Source organism: Strigops habroptila, chromosome 10 (assembly GCF_004027225.2).
Source record: "Strigops habroptila isolate Jane chromosome 10, bStrHab1.2.pri, whole genome shotgun sequence".
Classification (NCBI taxonomy): domain Eukaryota; kingdom Metazoa; phylum Chordata; class Aves; order Psittaciformes; family Psittacidae; genus Strigops; species Strigops habroptila.
This window is the reverse complement of record NC_046359.1, coordinates 39,032,917-39,056,958: the sequence shown is the minus strand read 5'-3', so window position 1 is coordinate 39,056,958 and position 24,042 is coordinate 39,032,917. Positions and strand designations below refer to the sequence as shown.

At 37.8% G+C, this 24,042-nt stretch overlaps 1 protein-coding gene across 1 annotated transcript in view; it reads right to left on the bottom strand.

Annotated features, from left to right (window-relative positions):
• Nucleotides 1-24,042, bottom strand: part of USH2A (usherin) — a 367,116-nt gene that overhangs the window by 97,737 nt on the left and 245,337 nt on the right. The window contains exons 41-46 of the mRNA XM_030499989.1: nt 16,595-16,929; nt 13,302-13,424; nt 10,486-10,649; nt 7,795-8,004; nt 6,223-6,425; nt 4,368-4,480 (exon numbers count right to left, since the gene is read on the bottom strand). Coding sequence (XP_030355849.1) covers nt 4,368-4,480; nt 6,223-6,425; nt 7,795-8,004; nt 10,486-10,649; nt 13,302-13,424; nt 16,595-16,929 — 1,148 coding nt within the window. The remainder of the gene's footprint in view (nt 1-4,367; nt 4,481-6,222; nt 6,426-7,794; nt 8,005-10,485; nt 10,650-13,301; nt 13,425-16,594; nt 16,930-24,042) is intronic.

Below are 24,042 nucleotides of genomic sequence, written 5' to 3'. Positions count from 1 at the left end.
ATGGGAGCTCACTGATCAGTGCCACCGAAAGGGTAAAACTCAGCATCATCTTCCAGTAACAACCCACAGATAAGCAAACTCCTTCACAGTCTTATGAATGTCAGTTTCAGTTATGTCTACACCTTCTGATGTTTCCCACACATGGCAAACTGTGTTTATACTGGGAAGTGCCCACAGCCTGAACTACAGAAGTAGACTTAAAAATTCTAGGCATACATGAGTATAGAAAACCTGGCATGTGGAGTATAATCCTTTTCTGTCCAGAGAGAACTTCGAGTGCGTGTAGCTTCTGATAGTTCAAGTGCTGGATGACTGCTGTCAATTTGGTGAAAATAGCGAAGTAGGGCTCCCTAGAAAAGGCAGCTGAACCGGAAACAAACTGCTTCACGCTACAAGGTCCATGAGGCACTGCAGCACTTCCAGGAGATAAAGACCAATTTAAAATGGATCCGCAAAGGTGTATTTGCTTCTGGTGCAACAAGAGTAAACTGAAATCCTATGGCTCAAGCATGTGATGATAATTCATTCCAACATTTCCAGGTAGATTTTTTTCTTATCCATGAAAAATATCAGTATTTCAGAGTTTTGATATCACATCAGATACATTTTGGTAAACCAGACTTTGGAAATAAAACTCTGGGTTTTGCCTGCGTCAAGTATCACCAGCTTCAACTGGCCATGAGTCATGAAAAGAACTCTTCATTATTTTTTTCCTCAACACAGTAGTAAAGGTTTAATTATGGAGATTAAAATATAACAAGGCCTCACTTCTGAGTCTTGAGAATGAGTGTTGTGTCAGTTTCATCACGTAAAAGCATTAAATTCTTAAAAGATCCCATCAAATCTAAGATTCGATGACTTTATTTTCATAAGCTGGAATTAAAAATCACAGAAAAATCACAACATTCACCTGACACTCTTAAGATAGGGAACACTGCTGCTATTAATGACCAGCAGATAAAATACCTTCCTCATCAGGAGACAACCCATACTGAGCAACTGCTTCAGCATTACTGCACAAGAGTTAACTACCTGCTGTATCACGGACTGCAGTGCTAACATAATTAGAGAGGCGGTATGACACACTGCAGAAAGTCTGATAAATTGCATTACACTTCTGCTATTGCTACAAATGTCTTAGAGAAATCTTTCTGTGCTTTGTTTTTCCCATTACTAAAGCAGGGAGAGCGACTGGGTTGCCCTCCATGGGAACACTGTCTTGAACACTTTACGGAAAGTTCTGTGGAACAAAGCATACATGAGAAACTTCTGTGTTTCGCCTGTCTTCTGAATATATCTGGTTAGTTTGTTATAGGTCAACTGGACACGACTCCACAACAATCTTTGCCAGCATTTCATGTTTATTCATACAACTATGAATCCCTTTTATATTTTTTTTTTACTTTCTGCCCATTTTACCAGTATGGAAAATCAGACTTGTCTTTAGTTCCTCAGACCCTCTTGGAGAAATCTATACTGCATTGTCTCTTCTTCCATTCCTCCAGTACCAAGACCAATTTAAAAGGTATTTTACACAGCACAGTAGTTTGACACTTTCGTATTTGAGCTCCTTTAGAACTCCTGAGCAAATGCCATCATCCCAACAATTTACTGCTAGATGTTTTATCCATTTGTTCTAAAATCTTTCTCACTAACATGATAATTTGAAATAATTCCTCCAGCTCATACAGAAACCTTCTCAAGCCCCATGATACTGAGCATCAAACCAAAGAATTCACCTAGCTTTTCTCCCATGGCTTGAGCTTCTTTGTGTTTTCTGTTACGCCCTGACCAGGGTTTTTGGTTCCCCCCAAGGTGCATAAAGAACCCACTTTTTCTGCATGAAGCTATAAAGGATTTTCCCTAGTTTATGGCTATTTTTGGAGCCATCAAACTTTTAATTAAGCACTGAACAGAACTGCTGGCAGGGTTCATCTGCATTGTGCTTCACTTTTCGGAAAGGAACAAAGCAGCTACTAAATATTGTCGTTAGAAAAAACCCTAAGCATGATGTATTACAAGGAAAAAAGAGAAAGAAGAAAAGTATTTTAAAGAAGAATGAACTATTTTCCAACATACCACGAGAATTGAATCTACTACCCAAACTTTAAGCCAGCATCCACATACATGCAGTACTCAGAGACCTTTCCAAACTGCTTAATAAAATATGATATTTCTCCATAGAGACAAACCCTGGTGTTCTAACTAAAAAAGAAAAAAAAAAACAAAAACCAAAAAGCACATTTAATTTCAATAGATTTGTTTCTACCTAAACGTGGCCAATGCAACCTGTCCACCTCCCACAAAACAACCTCAAAATCCAAACAAGAAATTTAACAAATCAGAATCTGACTTAGGACTTCAGGATTGGGTCCCATACTGTTTTCTCTTTGAAGTCTGGCATTATAAAATAATCATTGCAAGGGTGCAACCTTTTGTGCCAAGTTTCAGCCTGAAGCTGAGTTATTAACTGTAAGAAGTGGAAAAGTAAGGTATTTATAATGGCTCTGGTAGTATAACCTTCATTAGAACAGCGTGGATGGAGCTGCTATTAGAAAGACTTCTAAGTCGGTGGGTGAAATCATAATTTCTGTCATGCAGCACCTTGAGGCAAAGTTTAAAACAATTATTTGTGAATGCTACAATGACATTATCCCATAGCATTCTCATCAATAATACAGCCCCCCAAACTGATTCAGAAGAGGGAAAACCCACCATGATTCCAGTTAAAGACAAACTGCACAGTCTGTATTATATCTCAGGTATCCCACGAGCCTATACTCTAGAAATGCCTTTTTTCTCTGTCTGATGACAGATCTGTGTTAAAATGTTCTCTTGTCTACACAAACTCGTTTTTCCCCCAGCTTTTTCTTTTATGCAGGATAAATAAGCAAAATTCATATTCAGCCCAGCGCCTGCTGAAACTGTCAGCTGTAGTGTTTGTCATATTTCAATCAAAGCTGAAGCCAGCCAGTCATTTTTATACTGCACAATCCCTACATACTCGAGGACCAGAATTAATGAATTAGCTATTGATTAAATTCCACTCTAGCAAATCCACCGTGGCAAATAAATGAACTACCCGGGGCACGTGTAGGCCACGGCCAGACATGTCCTGGCAATCGATCAGTAGTTAGTATTCTTTTGGGATATAAGAACAGCTGATGATAATATGACATGTAGGAAAAGGCAGTGTAGAAACACAGTCTGTTTCTGGCTGAGCAGATCATAAAGTAGGAAGGCATTTTTGATCTTTTTGCATTCATGGGTTATGACATATTTAGTCTATATATAATAGCAGAAACATGCATAAGTATTTGCAGTAGAGACAATACAGACAAAGGCATACAGAAGTTAAAGCCAAGGGCAAAAGATGAGATCCTGAATTGAGTTCTTATCATCAAACAAGCTTTGACTATATCTGTATGTGTCACAAAAAAATAGCAAGCTTAATTTCATCTTTATACAGAGACAAATGCTGAATTCAAGCAAACTTTAGTCATGATAAACAGCAAACCAAAGTCCTTAAGAGACTGGAGAGGCAAATCCATTCTGCTGGCCATTTCCGAAGCCTCAGATGTTAGATTTCTGTTATTTAATTAAAAAAAATAATTCTTTCTATAAAAGAAACACTGCTAATGAGCGTACTCTACCAGAAGTGTAATAAAATCACATGAACAATATCATAAACACAGGAGGCAAACTGTTTTACTGTTGGTGTAATTCTGAAAAATGCGTTAGAGAGCTTAGTTTTAGTCTGTATTTGGAAGATATTAACTCCCAAAGAATCACTGTATATGTTACTATTTGGCTGCTTCTAAGGACTGCACATCTGAACCTCCCTCTACAATTAAGAAGTTTGCCAGTGCCTGTGGATGTAGTGGATAGGCAGACTGCAAACAGTGGTTCAAGGAGACAGAGATATGCATGCCTTTTAAGATAGCTTACTAATTCTTACTGTTGTGATAGGTGACTTTTTTTACCCACAATTATTCTAAGTTTCCATTATCAGCATCGCATTGCTCCCTGAGCATTAATCTTCCTCTTCTTAACTGACAGCAAAATGTGATAATTTTCATTCCCCTACACTTCTTCTCTTAACTACTTCCACTTATGCTTTATTTATTATCACAGCAAAGTGATACCCAAATGGGTATGTACAATCAACCAAGGGTGAGATTTCTTCAATTACTCTTTTGGCCAAGAACTCTAAGACCAAAAATAACAACTATGAAAGATTTTCTTGCAAAGTGTATACATAATTCTTTTATGCACCTTACTCAATTGAGAGAAGACAACCTTAAATTCTGGTCCCTGTTCCAGCTACAAATTCCTCTGATATATGAAAACCACCTATAGCATAGTACCTTGAGCCAATAACGTGAATAATGGGTGCTGACAGCTGTTTTGGCTCATCTTCCACAGTTGTAATCTGGGTCCCATTGCTCCTCACACAGGCATACACCGTGCAGGCTTCAACCTGATGAAGAAGAACATGAGTTTTACATACTCAGCTGCAGAAATTATTCAGGTCTGCTACAGTTTAGACTTCTCTCTTCACCCATGATTTTATTCTTTTCCATTTAACAGATTTAATACAGCCAGAAAAATACTGCAGCTTTGCAATATACTGCACTTCTCAGACCATTTTCGAAACAAGGGTACATGCAGCTCTCTGGCATCAATTGTTGGTATCTATTATCACCAACAGAGTTCCAGTGAATTTGTTTTTCTTCATGTATATGTAGAATCTGGTACACAATACTAAAAAAAGTTACTTTGATTTGGGGCCTTGAGTAAGCTTTCTATGCCTACCATATATTCTGACATAAAAATAAGGATAATTTTTTCTTCATATTTTCTATTCCTTCATGTCTATTCTGGAAAATTAAAAGTGCAAAATGCAAATACGAATCATACACTTTGTTATTAAAAATGCCAGAGAACTAAAACCTTATTCCTTCAAGTCTTGGGATTAAACTAAGCAGAGGCAAAGTGAAATAGCTAGTGAAGGATGCTAAAATGGTTTGCATTGTTAACAGATAAGTTACTCAAAATAATAGAACACAAAGTATGAAAGACAATGTAGTAAGATTACCAGTGAGACATGCATGCATTGAAAGTAACACTGTTTCTAGAACAAGAAAAAGAATCAAAAGAAAATAAACCCAAACCCCAGCTTGTTTTGGTTTTACCTATTACACTGATGCAAATATAAGTCCAGTATAAAGACTCGGAAAGCAGAAGAGAAGAATAATTAATATCTCAAGCAACAGAAGGTGGCCATGGCAAATTAATATAGAGGGTCTATAAGTGAGGCAGTGCATTGAATTTGCATTGTTATTGAGAAAAGACGAATGTGTTTCCAAGCGGCATTCAGAAAGTCATATGTGTATTCATGGATGGAGGTTTGCTGTTTCAGAGGGGCTGGAACACAGAAATCTGTTACTATGTGCCTGTCCGTGATGTTTATTTATGTGGTAATGGGATGCACAGTTTCAGAATGAAGTATGTGTGGTACTACTAAGTCTTTCTCATATATAATGCAAACAAAACCTGAATGAAATAGGAATATTTACAATTAAGTGTCAAACTGCTTTTCTTGAATATATTAATACAACTTAGGGATAGAGATATTTTTTTTTCTATTATTCTGCACAGAGTATTTTGCCTTTTGTTAGATATATGAATAGACAGGCAAAGATAGAAAAAGGGAAAAGCCAAGGGAAAATATTGTACTTTTTAACAGCATAAAAAGTACTACTATGATTTCAGAGATCAGCTCTGCTTCCTCCTCAGAAGGGTAAGGAGAAAAAAGAATGATAAAAGGATGACAAACGCAACATCATTATTTCTCTGTGCTGATATATTATGCATGCCTGATGTTTCTAAAACAATTGCAATTTTCTTTTAATGAGTAGGAGTAGAATCTTTGCCTCTTTTGTAATATATGTTGGGGCTTTGCTAATGTAGCACAGAGCATTTAGGGGAAAGTAAATGGAGTTTTGATGGTTTGGAAAAAGATAATGGGAATTTGTATTATGAAAAGTGTACACACACCTAAAATATGCTGAAAATACATTTATGCCTTGTATGTATATGCACACAAACATCAGTGCAAATATATGTCCATCTATGTAAAGAAATAGTATTCTGCTTGGAAATGCACGTATTTTATGTAAACCTGAAGTATATTACACAACTCAGAAAAGATATTCTAACCTGTATATCATATACAGTGAATGGAGACAAATCTGCTAAAAGAAGGGAGCCCGGCTCATTCATTCCAGTCTTGTACTGCTTATTATTTACATAGATAGAGTACTCTGTGACCACACCATTTGGGTTTGAAGGTGATGTCCAGATGACATGTACAGCTGTACTGTTGATGATGACAACCTCTGGAGGGAACATGCCCTCAGGCTCTAGAAATAAAGGAAGAAACTGAATAAACTCCAGCTGTCTCTGCAAAAGCACTTGTTTAACCAAATGCAGATTAGTATTTAGGTTTAGCAAAGGGTTCACTGCTTATCTGCTTGCCTCTGATGAAGTTATCACAGTCTGTAGTCTTCTGCAAATTGGCTTATTATACTCTCAGTTAGAAACCATGAGAGCTGATGGCAAAATGCTTTATACAGCAGCATAGTGTCAATCATCAGTAGTATGTGGCCAGTGAGATACGATGATAAATTATTCACCCATCTGCACTTCCAACATACAAATATTACTTTTTATGTCTGCCTCAATCCTAATTCTTAAAAAAAGAGTAAAAAAGAAAGAAAAAAAGAGGAAAGAAAAAAGAAAAGAAAAAGCAGCATTTTGCTTTTAAAGCATAACCTGAGACCAAAATACTTTATGCCTGGTGGAACGTGACATTATCAGCCTTATAGCTGAAGCAATATGAAGCAATATGCAATATTGTCATTATGTAAATGGTTTTGAATGTTGATTACTATAGGTAATGATGAAGTCTAGCACTTACATAAAAAACCCCACACAACACCTCCCTTAGCGTTAAATTACATAATTATCTAAGCATGTCAGAAATAACCATGCAAAAACCTATTTTTATCATAAGAACAAGTTGAAAAACTGCCCTTACGATTGATTCTATTTTATAAACAAAAGGTGCTGACCTTTGGCATCAGAAAGGAAATGGAATTCTCACTTAAAGTGCTTTGCTAATGACCTGGAACACTTGCTTCTGAGGTAATGATATTATAATGTTTATAATGAGACTTTATAAAGCAAAAAGATTAGAAAGACCATTCTAAACACATTTCTGATGCATGATTTTTTAATTATTATTTTATCCTCAACCTCCCCCCACCCCACATTTGCCCACTGGCATATAAACGACTCATAAAGAATTTTCTTAGAGGCTGAACTTATACCTAGAGTTTCTAGTGACTCAGGAAAGGCCCCGTGTATGACTGTCATGTGAAAAGCACATCGCTTCACAGAGCAAATCTTTTAAAACCCCCATTAATTGTTTCTAAGTTCCACCATTTATTGATATGAACTCAGTTCCAAACTTAGTGCACACAGATAGGAATATGCGGGAGAAGATGAGAAAAAACTGGGTTAATATCTGCTATTAGAGCTTTTGCTTCTGTCGCAGTGGGACCATTTATTGATCTACCACATGATGACAACCAGCACTTAAGCATTTTAGCCTTTATTTCTTTTATACCGGAAATTTTATAATGGAAGGATGACTGATCTCAACCCTAACAAAAATCAATCAATTTCATTCTCAGATTTTAAGCCAAGCCACATTCACGGCTAACCAACCTCCATCTGAGGTAGTCACACGTACAACGTCACTGTTGATGCTGTGGGCTCCATTAAAAACTTCAAAAAATATCTCATACTCTGTGTTGGGGTGCAAATCGCCTATGACTATAGAGTTTACATCAGCCTGTATCTTCAGAGATCTTCCATCATCAGTAGAATTCAAGAAGAGGGTGTAATATGCAACATCTCCTTGCAAATCTTGTAGCGCTAAGAAAAGAAAGGAAAAACATTGAGAGATCAACTGGGAAATCTTCAGTCAGCAAGTTTGCTATCAACAATGTTTATTGTGAAGTAAAAATAAATTTCATGCAGATCCCCTTATTTAAAAAAAAGGTGAAGATTCCATCAAGTGCCTTCAATTTCACCCTTATAAGAAGTGATGCTCTTCCAAACTTGTCAAAATCATTAAAATCATGCTATCTAATACTGGAGAAAGCTCCCTTTCTCTAGACATCCCCTTGAGGACAATGGAATCCGTGAAGTAAACAAATTAATAGGTGAAACCCACTGTTAGCAGTGGTGCGCAGCCTTTGCAGCTTGCCACTGCGAGAGGGTAACTTCACCCAGACAGAAGGAAGAGAGCAAATGAGATTTTCCTCTAGCTATGAATATGGGGCAAGTGCCTATGCCTTCCATTATAGCTACATTCAACTTTATACAGATGGCCTTTTGGCCATAGTGAAAATTAAAATCCACACGTTCATAGAATGGATGAGGTTGGAAGGGACCTCTGGAGGTCATCTAGCCCAACCTCCTTGCACAAGCTGGGTCACCTACAGCACATTGCTCAGGATTGTGTCCCGATGGCTCTTGAATATCTTCACGGAAGGAGACTCCGCAACCTCTCTGGGCATCCTATTCTAATGCTCAGTCACCCTCACAGTAAAGAAATTCCTCCTCATGTTCAGGTGGAATTTCCTGTGGTTTAGTTTATGTCCGTTGCCTCTTGTCTTATCACCTGGCATGAGAAGAGTCTGGCCTCATCCTCTTGACACCCTCTCTTCAGATACTTATCATACTCTGATCAGTTCCACCCCGCGAGCCTTCTCTTCTTTAGGCTCAACAGACCCAGCGCCCTCAACCTTTCCTCATAGGAGAGATGCTCCAGACCCTTAATCATTCTAGTAGCCCTTCACTGGACTTGCTCCAGGAGCTCCATGTCTCTCTTGTCCTGGGGAACCTAGGACTGGACACAGTATATGTGTTATGATTTCAGAACAAGCATGATAGCATCGTGTACGTGTAAAGCTGTAATACACTCCGAAGCACTATATTTACAGGGGAAAAAAACAGCTCCTCATGTTTCTTCCTAAAACGTGTTTTGCCCAGCACTAGCTTCCCCAGAGAAAAGAAATAAAATACTACAAATACTACAATTTTCTGACTACATAGGGACGGACATTCACTGGTCTGAGCTGGTGGATAAACAATGATTCCAGGCAAGCTTTGTTTCTTCATTTTAGTAACTCAGATGTAGTCTGTTATCTTATCTGTACTTTGCCAAACAGTTTGGATCTGATCAAATGCAACTGCTTTTCCAGGAGGCATCAAGATGAAAAGAATAATTGAGACAAAAACTTTAAGCACTAATACATGTTGCTTTAGATGACACACTGCACCACTGAACAGCATTCAGCTGGCTGGGAAAGAGCATTGATAAAAGCCAGAAACGTTTAGCATTTTCAGATTTAATAATACACAGTTTTGTCACAGAAATTCTTAATCAAGAATACGTTATTTATAAGTGGTGCAGATACGAGTCCTAAATACTTCAGTAGGTTTTCCACAAAAAGAAAGATAGCAAGGCAACTTACATTAATTAACTTACTGGGACTCCCAAGTTCCCAGAGAAAATAAGAAAGCCATTTGAAAACTACTATTATGACAAAAATGAAACATGGGTATACAAAATAGTTACAATGCTTACTGCAGCATAAGAAGTAATAAAATACAAAAGGTACTCAAATAATAAATGGCCTTGTCTTGGTGTTTAACCTTTGCATTCACAAACACACATGGAAGAAATTTCTAAGGTATGAATGAAAATAAAACCAGATTGCATTACCTACATCTAGAAGTTCAGGGGTTTAGATTACTAAGGTAATGAAACTTCAGTGAGCTGCTTCAGATCTATTACAGTCAGTTTTTACAAGAACGCTTACTTCAGGCATGCAATTATAAAATAAGGAGACTACATTTGCTGCAATTCAGCACCCAGTCCTTATAAAATCATTTGCACGTAAGTCATGAAGAACTTCTCTGCTGTTGCATTAACAAAGTAACTAGAGTAATTGGCTGCATTCATTTTAAGGAACAGAGCAAAACGACAGAGAAAGGGGATCCTCTCATCCTGAAGGAATATAAATCTTTATACAAAGAGATGAAAAACACCACAAAGACAACAGGATCGTGTGCACTACTTCATAGATTTCTCATGAGTTTGCACTAACTATTTCTTCACTTCCACTATTCTCATTCTGCAGAAATGGCATATAATAAATACGAACATGACTAAGAAATAGCAAAATGTGCACATTTTTTTCCCTATTTCTTCCCTCTCCTTTCAAGGACACTTAGGTATATTATAAATCAAGACAAGGACTGTGTTTCCTATGAGAGCAAGAAAGAGGAACATAAGTGATGGCAGGTTAACATCTAGTTACTGGAATAAATACTAAGCACACTTACTTGGTTTTGACCATTCCACTTCTACAGCAGTATGATTAACAGCACGTGCAATGAGGATACTTCCTTTCACTGGTAATCCTGCTAATGTAGTAGCTATCACTTCTTCGCTTGATGTATATCCTACCTTGTTGTGCACTATGAGCTTGTACTCATATGTTGTGTACCTGAGACATTTAAACAATAATTAAATGGAACAAAAAATGGAGATGTAGAAAACATTTGCTGTGAACCTTTCCCTGTGCCAAACTTTTGCTGTTTCTTGCCCCAACCCGGTCTGAAAAATTCAGCTGCAATGGTCTGCACCAATGAAGACTCTACAAGAGGGTTCTATTTTTCTGCAATAATTCAGTGTGATTAACATGGTAACAAAAATAAAACACATTATTTCACTTCTTCCTAGCTGTAGCTTCTGAGGTGTTGAGAGATTATAGCTCAATTCAATATGTAATTACAGCAGTGGCAACCTGCCAAAATTTGGATCAGAATTTAATCAAATGAGGCTTTTTTCCTCTTTTGGGAAACCCATTGATTTTAACTTGCAGAGTCTCATTTTTAAAAGTGATTCACCACACAGCCAGGACTCTCCCACCACTAAACATCATAAAAAAAGTGCCTTAAGAATGCAAACTCATTTAATAAAGTCATTTTCTTCTCAACTGTGTATATTCTATAGATTTATTAAATACTTGATGTATATTTAGTAAACCAAGTGACTGTCACTCCATCATTTCTTCTCTATATCAAGCAGCATATTAATGTATGTTAAGTGGGATTTCATAATCTCACATATAATTTCATCATAAAAAGCCTCACACAAAACCACGCAAACACAGGATCATCAAAATTTCACTGAGGCTGCGGCACTTTGGGATAAACCTCTACATTCAGGAACATGCAGCAAATGCTTAATATTTAGAGATTTCACTATAAAAAGAAAAGTCATAGTGTGTATTTACATCTACTTCTTCTTTTAACTGCTTTATTATGCTATATTATGCAACCATCAAGCGTGATTTTCAAAAGAGCTAAGCTATAACAGTCCCACTGAGAATAAAGCCAACTAATGGAAGCTCATTGGCTCCAACTGTAACTATAAGCATGGTAGAATGGTGATGATATACATAACACATCTTATTTTCCACTCTGCATTTTCTGTTGCTTGCACACAAATAGTATTTTCCTGGACACTGTGTCTAAAAAAAAAAAGGAAAAATGAACAGGATCTAGTCTTGCAATTTAATGATGAGACTTTGAGATTCATTTTTTGATTCATATTTCCAAATATTAAAATCAGTTTGGCTTAGTGTACTAGAAATGAAGAAGCCATCTGAAAAAAGTCGTTGTAAACATAGACTTCTGTCAGGAATAGAAGAAAATTTCACTAATTTTGAAACATGCCTAAAGCATGATACAAAGGAAAATAGATGCTGATATATGGATTTTCTTTCTGTGAAAAATAAGGGTTGAGTATCTCTGCAGCACCTTCCTTCCAGCCACAAATGCATCCCGAGTTGTTGACTGCAGAAACATAGCTGCAGGTTGCAGAACCCTCCATGAAAGAAGTGTTCAGGTGTGTCCAAGGGTTAGGCACACTTTTCTGGTCACAGCTCATTCAACCTAAAAGGTCATTGTGCCTAATGACTTGTCACTGAGGCCGTTTCAGAATTTATTGCCCCTCTAAACTGTTAACGTAACTGCTGCACACATCAGTGCTGCTGAAATGAGCTAAACTAAAACCAAAGGAAATTCTATGCAAAATCTTAAACATGGCTGAAAGAAATGGGCAGGATGGGGCAAAAGAACAGCTCTATGATCAGCTATTGCAATGGATGAAAATGAGCAGTGACTTTCACCATGTAGGCAGTGGAAAGCCAGAGGCAGTAGCCCTTGGTTTGGTTCAGTCTATACAACAGTCATGATTAAAGGTCATATTCTGCTGGTTCACATCGTGCTCAGCAGAGATGCTCACATAGCTTTTATCATAAGTAGATATTTGAAACGTAATGATTGACACGCAGTCCTCATAAACCACACCAAAGCACAGAGAACACACACTTCCTGAAACCATCCATAAATGCTTCTCAAACTTTACCTACAAAAAAACAATGCAGAATCCATGTTGACATTCCTATTACAGGTTCTTAATATGTGTATTTGCTTGTCTCAAGTGTGGTAGCCTTGACTTTGAGATGCAAGAAACTAAGGTTGATCAAGAGCAAATGTCTTGCTCTATACCACACAGTAGGTCTGTTTCGTACTGAGAAACAGAACCCACCCTCCATTTCCCCACTTTCAACACTCTGCATTTAACTATAATGATGCTAACACAAAGCTGCCCTTAAATTAGATCTGCTGAGAGTGTGATGAATAGTCTTCTTGTCTTTGGAGATATTAAAGTAATTGTTAATCTGCACTTTTAAAAACAAATAAGAAAAACAATGCTGAAACAAGTTTCAAATGTTTCCCAGCTAGGACTTCTCAAACAGCCATTCTGCCTGTGCTATGACTTTGCCAACACACAAATCTAGGGCGTATGTACACATGAATCTAAATGGTTTGATTGCACGAGCATATCAATGCTAAAATTTCCCAAGATCTCTATTTTCATTTGTTTTTCAGAGGAAAACAATATATGAGTCAAGAATGACAGACTAATAATAAATCCCTGTATATTAGAATACCAAAGATGATGACAAAAAATATTTCATTACATAATTAATATGTTCACTACATAAAGACACAAGAAATACTTTGAACTATTAAACATACACTATACAAAATGCCAGCATTTGTTTTTATAGTTTTTGTAATCTCACCTGCTAAGACCCTTATCTTCATAAAACCACTGAGTTCCTGAGTAAATATTGTGCCACAGATTTAAATCTTCAGGGGGATTTGATGCAAGTGGTTGCTGGATTTTACGTCTCAGGAGCTCATATCTAACACAAAAGACAAGCAGAACACCGGGATTATCTCAACTAATGTTATTACACAAAAAAAAAACCAAACTGTTTTTTTTAAAGGCACACATCATTTTGTTTTTACAGCTGTAAACTTTCTGAGATAAACATTCTTTTTAATGTTTCATGATTTAAAACAGTCAATTACTTAAACTACTTTGAAAATGGAAAATGAAGCACTTCTGTTTGAAAGAATGGGTGTATTTAATGATTTACAGATGCTATGAAGATCAAGTCCAAACAGCCCAGTAACAGTGTCTTATGCAGACTTGACTGATGCCATCTGATACGCACAGACGGCTCCAGAATCTGAAATGACAATGTCTCTTTCTTGCAAATGTGCCAAAACACATAGCATTGCCATTGCTATTTTACTGGTAGTAGCAACTTAAGTGTGAATTTGTGTTTAACATGTTTGCAAATAACCACACTGTAAATTATGGGTGGCAAACAGGCACAGAATGAGTTAACTGCTCAAGCCATCTGTAGACCTTAGCAAGGCACCTTTGTGTTTGGGTTGACATTCATGATGTGAGCTTAAAACACCAAACTGTTTCATCCTGGTTTTAACTGGTATCTGAAGCTGTATTCCTGTCTCTGTTCCAAACAGCAGGTCAGCTAAAGCCCATCTTTCACCAGGTCAACCATGAGACTGCCTGATTTAGAAAACAGGCCTTTTGCCCATTCTGCATTACTCACTTTTCATCACCTTTTATATAAAACCTTTATGGAATTTAACAAAACACTTAATACTTGCACAAACTAACATATTTTGCATTTCCTAATCATTCTAGGGTTTACGTACAAAACTATATTCTAAAGGAAAGAATATTATATAGCTTTGTTCAAAATATTTAGGATTCTTCTTCTTAATTACATTTCACAGGACTTTTAAAACAGGTTTTTTGTTTCAATTTGATGGTGGTGGTTTCTTTGTAAGGCTCCAAATGTTTGTACTCTTCCTACCAGTTACAGAACCACGCTCAGGTTGCTTTCAATGGTGAGTTGCAGTTTTAATCAAACTATAGTTACAACACTGTTTCCACTGATGCCCAACAAATTAGGTCATACGCATATCTATTCACTTAAATACACAACTTGATTCTCTAAAGTGCTGAGCTGCTGTGTATTATCCTTTCTCTGGCCCTCCATTTTGGAATGGTGCTACTGTTAAATTCCAGCCAAAAGTATATGGATACTAAGGCAGATCTTAAAGACTCTCATTTTAAGCACTTATTTGTGAAAATTTTTCCTTCTGTGTTCAAGCATTCTGCAGAATGCCTTGGAGTGGGTCGCCTCCCCACTGCAATGATTTTTCTGACCACTGGCTTTATCTGTAAGTTGACATTTATCTTTTTTATGTTAAGATCATCTCCAATCTGATGAGGAAATGTTGGACAATACCATTCCAGATTTGAGACCCTGAATTAAGAGGGTATTTAATAGGTACTGCATACAGTGATTTTGCATTGCTTCAAAACCAGAAATCAACCGAGAAGCTGTTCCTTCAGTTTGGGGAATAATCCTCAACAGGTACAAACAAGCATTGCATCATCAACCTAACAGACGCCAAACAAAATTACTGCAGAAGTTAGGAGTATGACTCAGAAATTAAATAGTAAAAACTAATTAAACTCCAACTCTATCAAAACATTCAAAAGACTTACACCCGAAGAAGAAGTTCTCACATGAGTGGTTCACCAGTGTCAAAAGAGCCCAAAGACAGACCTTTGCAGTTTTATTAGGAACAATCCTGGCATATTCTGTCCAATATATTCCACAGACAAGTCACGGGAAACATCAAAACCTTTTTGAACACTGAATGGTGATCATGTGTAAATCACCCCCACTGGCAGCTGCTGTTGCTACTCTGCTTGCTGCAGACTTCTTGCTCCATCATGCTGTACAGAGCAGCTGCTTCAGTGGTTGTTCTTGTTGAGGGCAGCATGGCACACCATGAAGGAAATGAAGTCTGCAGATGTAGGTCTTGCTGAATTACTTCAATAATCTATGGTAAAATGGTCATGTTGTTAACCCCAGAATAACAGGGACTGCTTTTCAAAAACTGCAAATTTTACTGGAGAGCAATCCTCATTTCATTCACTTGTAGTGTGCCCTAATTAAGCCTGAAGAAAGAGTCAAGCTACTGTGCTGTAATAACATACGCAACTGAAATGGCATTACACGATAATTATTGAACCCATCAGTGCATCTAGAAGAGAGCTACTAACCAGAACATATGGAGCACGGAGATATAATTCCATGCACAATGTTTCACAATACGTTAAACTCCTAGAATGAAAGATTTGTTTGACACTTTGTATCATGTATATATAAAGATACATTTGTCTTTATAAATCTTCATGTGCTCAGATATATATATTTTTAATGTATATGTGCACTCACACACACACACACACACACACACTGAGCAGTCAACAGATTCAAGTAAAATTCCCCATCCCAGCATTCCAGACAAGTCTCAGGAGATGCCTCTCTCTGGTTCCTGTGGTGACATTCAGTCTGCTATACCCAGCGCTTCCTTGCCTTTGCCATTTTTGGCTTTGCCCCCAAGCTTGTAGCATTTTAGCTTCCATTTTACTCACACGCGCTCGAATTTGCAATTTATTAATCAGTTAAGTTTTGAAGATTATTTCATGTTATCACACTTCCAAATGGTCACTTTATGTGGAATAACCTATATAGAGTATCGAATACTGGTTGTGTTAAATACTTATGTTCACAGAGATCTCATACTTGTCATTTTGTTGGTGCAATGTTGCCTGAACTTGTCACCAAAAAGTGGCCGACGCTGCAGTCCAAACCAGTGATGACCTTGAAAATACCCTCTACTTGCTCCTTTTGTCTTTTCAGACAGCACTGGTTTGAAAGATCCAGAGCCTTCCCACACAGATACCACGCTTACTTTTAATAATCCTGTCTCTTTGTAAGTTCAAAACAATTCAAAGCTCACTCTACTATCTGCCTCTAGACATACCCACTTTCCATGTGTCCATTCCCTAAAGAGGAACTTCAAGAAGTCAGAAATTAAGAGATCACATCATAAAGTTTGCATAACTCAAAATTTTCTGAGTCAGATTTAGGTAAGGAGAAGAAAACAGCGACCTCAGTGGCAACTAAAAGCATACCTCAGATGAGGGCCATTTGGCCTTAGCGGTGGTTGCCAAGAAATGGCAATAAAGGATTCGCTGATTGGAGTCACAGACAATGGACTGATCCCCTGAGGAACTGTTGAAGGTGTAGTCACATTTGTAGGCAAACTCTCTGTGCAGCCTCCTAGAAAGCCATCACCTCCAGAACAAGCTATTACAGTGACTGAATAGTTTGTATAGGGTATAAGATTAGTCACCAAATGACTTAACGTTGATGAAGTGTTCCCAGGAATGACAATTCGTGGATCCGGCATGCGAATCTCATAGTTAAGGATTTCCCCATTCTGTATTAGAGGAGGTTTCCATGAGAGCTGATGGAGGGAAAAAAAGGGAAAAAAAGAATTAAGATAACATATTTCTTACAGCCAGAATGCAGATATACAGACATGACATACTACAAATGGACATAAACGGGACCTGAAGATGTGCTTTTCCTTCTTCATCAAAACAGACTTGGTGTATGACCCTTAACTGAGATTTTATTTTTAAAGGTACATCAGTTAGAAATCTAATCTCCTTTAATTTTAGTGAGGATTGCAGTAACAGTTGAACGCAGTAGCCATTGAAAAACCTACTATTTAGCTTCACCAGTAGAGCGTGATTGCTCCACTCCAAATTCTGAGATGTTCAGATGCAGTGCGAAAGTACACTACTTATGGTAAGTATCACTAATTGCCATTTTTCTTAGGGGGTATTACCATCTATTAGCAGCAGAGTAAAAAGAAATCATATTTTGTGTTTGCACAACTTTCAGAAATATGTAACTCTAGTAGCTCCTATGAGAAACAAGATTTGTCTGTTGTCTTTATATGATGAAATTCTCTTTTATTTTTCAGTAATAAATCACACTGGTAAGTATCAGACAAAGAACAGGCACAATTTTCCATTGTTAGAACTATAAAACTATGCTGAGAACACTTTGTAACAAAAAAATTGGAACTTACATACAGAATTCATGTTTTATATACATATACACATACTGCTATGTTTACTGTGGGTTTACTAAACTGTGCTTATCTGCGTTTTTGTGAAAGTTTGTCTTTTTTTTAATTCTATTTTCCTACGTATTTATTCTTACCAGCTCCAGTGAAGAATCACATTGAATCATTGTACCATAAAGTACAAGGAGGTTCTCAATTCTGTTTTAAGGCTTTTTGTCATGGTATCATAACAGAGAGGACTTCAGACTGCCATGAGGATATGTAACTGTATTAAGGACCTCAAAGTTTCATAAAGGTAGTATAAGAGCATCTATCAATCCTTCCCTAGAAGGATTTCCTAGAAGTCCCAGTTTAGGAAATACACCAGTTTTGCTTTGCTCATCCCTGGGACGTTTTCCTTGTAATTGACCAACTCATCTATAACAATTCTCTCTTCTCCTCTTAGGCATGGGATAATTAAGGATTGAATCCAACATTTCAAAGAACACAGAAATGGAAAAAAGCTAGATGAAGGTATGTGCAGAATAAAATTAACAAAGATAATATTGAAGTGTTAAATAGTAATATCAAGATACTTTAGTTTCAGTTAAGTTGAGCTTTTTTCTTAATTCTCTCCAGCCTCCAAAGTTAAGTATCTTTAAAAAGGTATATGCACAATTACACATGGCTGTGGAAACAGAGAAGCTTGATTTATAAAATTATTTTTAAAGGACCCTTAGGGATCAGGAAATGTTATATTTAAGGTGCAGAAGGACCTCTTAGGCCTTCAGACTTGTAAGAAACCTGGCAGCAAAGTACTGGAGAAAGCTGAAGGATTTTGATAACAGAATCTGGAATACTATTAAACAGAGAGTTAGAAACAGGGTGATCTTGAGTAAAGACAGCACAAATAGGAAAGGCTTAGCTCTGGCTAATTATCAAATCCTGTATTCAGGTTTCTGTTACCTCTGGCCTCAAATCAAGATCAAACAAATAAGGAAAATACTACTGATAAAGCAATGCAAAATTTCACAGAAGGTAGGAATCAATTCTGCACCATTCTCACAGACATTGGGCAGAACTCTCATTCTGAAGTAGTTCATGTGATCTAGGCATAAGCTTGGGAAGTAGAGAAGAATGGATGATTAGCACAGACAACACAAAATGTTTCCATGTGCAAGTATGTGCTGGTTTTGGCTGTGGCAGAGTTCATTTTCTTCATACTAGCTGGCATGGGGCTGTGTTTTGGATTTGTGCTGGAAATAGTGTTGGTAACTCAGGGATGTCTTTATTATTCCTTGTGCAGTGCTTGGTTAAACCATGACAAGCTAGGAAGCATTCAGGCCAGTAAACTTTCCAATCCCAGTGCTTTTTGTTGCTACCATACAGCACACACTGGATGCATTGCATATGCCACAGAAAGAGGATGATGTGCATGATTCACTTTTGTTTTCAGGGATGTATCTTTGAAGTTGCTGGAAGAAGCACAGAAGACTTTAAGGTCCAACACATTACAGCAAAGCCACCAAATCTGTCATTATCAGTGAAAAGAAAAACCCTCTTGTTGCTTAATGCAAGGTGGCTTCTAATAAAAGAACTGTATGTCAAATGCTGGAGAAAATTCCTAGTATTACCCTTTCAGAAGAGAAAATTGTCTAAAAATGTTCTCCTTGTCCCAAATCTTGTTTTACTTCCTGGAAGAAAGGAGTAGTTATTTTTAAATTACATTACACTTTAAACACCTAACTTCTCTGCCTAAACCCACAAAATTACTCAAATAGAACCTGCACAAGATTGACTGTATATTGTAACACCGCCACATAAAAGAACAGATAAATAACATGAACAGGAGAAAGACACTGCTCCAGAGCCTCAGCTCCTGCGTTTTATACAGTGTGTGCACTTTCTATCTCATGGACAGATATGTAGATCAGTTATCTCTTTGGTTAGTATTTTTTAAAACTAAATAAAGGGATGACCAAGGATACTCACAGTCACTGCTGTGCACATGACCTGCTCTGAATTACATATGTCACTTGGGAATGACACAACACGCAGTATCTGACAAACCTCTCTTGTCAAGAGGCGAGGGACTGCCTGACCCATACAGTGTAAAACAAGATGATGAAGAAAGCCTGGTTAACACACACATGGCGCTACTGGGCCTCTTCTCCACTTTAATGTGCCAAGGTTTGAGGTAAGAGCTTGGCAATGCATGAAAGCAGGAAAGCTCACTAGCCAGGCTGTGTTGGAAGCAGTAACAGTTTGTTCATTGATTTGAAGCTCAGCACTGAGACCATGAAAGAGGATGCCCATGAGGAAGAGAGAATAAGGTAGCTACTGGGAGAGATTAACTGATTCAATGTAATGACTATGGAAGCTTTCATTTAAAGATCAAAGCACCTTATTTTCTGAACCACAAAATTTAAAGAGACAAAAATTAGCCATTTTCCCCCTATTAACAGTTATAACCTTGGAATTTTCTGTGAAGAGGCATTGGCACATGGGTAACTTTTTACTAGTTCAGGCCTGATTTCAACAGTTTGATTTTAAATCAGTATGTTTGACTTTATTTTATTGTCATTTCTCCTAGCTACTGCTTGTAACATCTACAAACAGAATGCAATAAGTACATTACTGTGAGCTTTTCACTGTTGGTCTCAAAGCACACTGTAAATCTCAAATTATAAGTATTATTATTCCAGTTTTACAGATGAAAAGACTAAATCCCACACTAAGTCCTGTATCAGAAATAAGCAAAACTGAAGACAAAAGCCTGGTACCCTAATTCTGCATTCCAGCCACTGGACTATAGTCCTCTGCCAACCCCTAGCCTCAGCAAAGGTAGTTGGGAGATGAATCTCCTCATGAGTTCTTATCTGTCTTCAGAGAAATTATAGTGGGATTCAATCAAGGGACAGTATCACACCAGAAAAGCAAATCCTGGCAGAGGCCGCTGTAATTATTTCTCATACACTTTGCACATTAATTACATTCAGTCTCAGCAAGCACTACTGCAGAATGGCAACACCGAGTTTGCAGTAATGGATTGCTACTACAAAAACTTCTAGCAGCACTTCGCTTGAGAGGTGCAAAACCAGTAAGAACATTCATTTATGACCTTAAACACCTACAACAAAGCGTTCAAGCTATATCAAAGGCAGAGTGATAATGCTGATGAAACCCCAGTTAGTTCACCCCACTATGTGATCTGTACCAAATGAGCAAGCTGTGCAAGAAATCACAGTCCTAAAATGTGGAAAATCTCTAGTGTGCAAGTTAAAGTTGTTCCTATGGGTGTTGGAGTATCCTAACTCGCTCAAGCAGCACTTACGTGGCAAATAAACCAAGGTCTCACTGATCTTAGCAGCGTTATAGGGCAATCTTCACACAAGGATTGATTGCTCCTAAACAATTTCCCCAATGCACCAGGCATATCTGCATAAAACTGGAAGTGTGGTGAATAAAATCTAAACTCTTTTTTTGTCCCCAGCATGAAGGTACTGTGTGAGTTTACTCCACCTGCCTTTAGCGTACCAGGCCTAGGTATCAAAGTTGTTTGTATTCTCAAAATCATGTTCTTAGGCAACTGCAGTCTGAAGCACTTTGAGAATGAAATAGTAACAGAGGGGTAACCTGGCAGAGAGGAGGGGTCTTCACAGCCTTATTCTGTACCACACAGTGATCTGCAGAGGTAAACCACTGAAGGATCACCTGTTAGTCACTGACTTCAGTGACCGTGGAGTTATTACCATTGCATCCTATGTTCTGTAATCAGAAGCAACCTCACAGGGCAGCAAATATTTACAGGTGTGACAAGAAACAACCCCAGAAGATGTGTCTATAACTGTAATTCCAAATTAATAAAGAAAACACCTTCCTTTTCCTGGATGATACTCAAACTGCAACTAGAGGGTATATGGCTTTAAATAAATTAGTGGTATCCATTCCACACAGCTGAAATCTTTCTCTCCTCTATTTTAATCCCAGCCTATTTACAGAACAACAGGCATTTAGCAGTCCACTATCCAGCTTCTGAGCTAATGAAGAACAGAAGAAAACTATAAAATAGAGCCTTATTTATCTGAGTTTAATCACTTGCACATGCAATTTAGTAGCTGAATTGGAGAAGTGCTGCAAGAAAAATTTATTGCTCTGTAGCAGTAAATGATAATCTTCTGCAATGAAAGAGTGCAGACTGCAACTCTTGAAGATCCTGTCGACAGCAAACTGATGACATTGTTCAGTCTGTAAGGTGCAATACTAGCTTTCCCTGCTGCAGGTTCTCCTATACAAAGAAAAGAATGTAGCTGAACTGTAAATCAAGGGATCATCATCTCTGGGGGTAATAAAAACATGAGTAACAATGGAATTAAAAAGTCTACAACCCTCCCTCATTCAGAGAAGTCATGAGGAAATACTTATGAAAAAGAACTAACCCATGGAAAATCAATGGCATGATTTAAATCAATATGCAAAAAGAATAAATTAGAAGAATGATGGTTTGCTGCTTCAGGATCACTACAGCCCTTCATTTCTAGCAGGCAACACATTTCTAGCAAGAACATGTATTAAGAGAGAAGGCAATGAAATCATTATAATTTTTTTCTTGTTTCGTATCTGATTAAATTGCAGGAAGTTTCTGTAACTAACGTTGTCATCAAGGATTAGCATGGCACAAGAACTATGTGCCAATGAGGTACTTATGTGATCCAACCGGGATGAAACCAGTTTCTTCTAACCTATCTAAGCACCAAAAATTTTCTTTCCCCTTGACAGAAACATCAGGATTACCTACAGCTCATGCCAACTTCCATCTGGAGATAAAGGTTACACAAAGAACGACAGGAAATGGCTGCAGCTTCTTATCTGTTAGTGGTCCAGTTGGTGGCACCGGTCAGCAAGGAAGAACAATACAAGCAAACATGCATCAGCAAGTCCCCAGTTAAGCCAATAATCAAGACTACAGCTGCCATCTCCAGGCCAAAGCCCTCAAGGGAAAACCACAGCAGCAAAAGGGAAGTGTTCCTATCAGAAGTTAAAAGGCCAAAGTTGGAGAATTTGCATACTACAGTGAATTTAGTTCAGCATTCCCAGCCACATAATGCTTTTCCTACACAAAGAACTCCTTTAAATAATTATTCACTGTCTAAACCAGCCTCTCTCTCAAGCCACTCAACCTAGTTACATTCCCGTATGTAATATCGGTGTGAAGTGTGAGATTGAGGCAGCAGAGCAATTGCAACCCTCGCAAGAAAAGGAAACAATTTCTTTTATACTTCTGTACATTAGGGTATAGCAAATCTTGTGTAACAGGAATAATGTTCATGGTATTGGCATATACTAAATAAACGGCTTTTGCAGTTGCTGAATACCTCCACTTCACTTTGGCATTTAATCAGCCACAAAAGCAGTTTATTGCACAGTATGCCATGAACATTATCAATTCAGCAAATATTAAAAAATATCATGCAGGTGTCACAGGAATGGATACTTTAAAAATTATTGACAGCTTTACACTTTCTGTTGCACAAAAGAAAGCAAGCTAAATGTTATGGAGAGATATCGGTCCATTCTGATTAAATGTTAAAGGAGCACACACACATCATAAGTGGCTTTGCCAAGAGTGACCTGCTGTGCTGATATTTTCCTCCTTGCAGAGTGTAAGCTCTGGTCTATGAAAATAAGCTGTATACTCAAGTGAGTACTATCCTGGAGCACTTTGAAATCTCCACATTCTCAAATCATTTATATTGATTCTATGACTAAGTAAAGGAATGGAAATATGTTTCTCTTTTTTTGTAAATTCCCTCTGTTTTCAGTAGAAGTAAATATTTGTGCTCATGGTTTAGGGATTGGTTGCACTGACAGCTGAAAGCCTCTATTGATTTGCAACCGTGGCGTGGTAAAGGAGCCTCTCGCTAATCTTTCCCACAGTGCCCTTCCAATACTTTCCGCTCTAACCTGGGAGGACAGCTCTCTCTAGGGCAAGAGGTAATTAAAATCTCCTTCCCAAAGACATGGCTTGGTTTCCATTCTCTGCTTAAGAGTTACAATCGTAGACACTGAATAAGATGAAAGCAATGTACAGCACAAGCAGATTCCACAAATTGATCTGAACACTTCACAGGTGATCTGCTCAGGAGGGAAAGCGCGCCTTTCTGGGACTCTCATCAGGGCTTAAAGACACCAACATAAAGCAATTCCAAAACAGATTCATCCTATTTCCACACAGGAAACCTTTCAACCATGAAGTGGCAAACCTTGCACAATACTTCACACTTCAGTCATTGTGCCTTTGCAACTAGCATACTTCTGGGTTGTAGGGACACAAGGGCAGAGCAGCTATTCAGATCTACACACTAGTTTGAAAGAGCAGGGGAAAACTCCCAAGTATTTTGAAAACAGGAGCTACCTTTGTATTCTCCTAGTACATTCACTGTGGCCACAAAACAGCCTCAGCACCACAGCACAGCCCCTGGGTGGTCTCAGAGTCTTACTGCT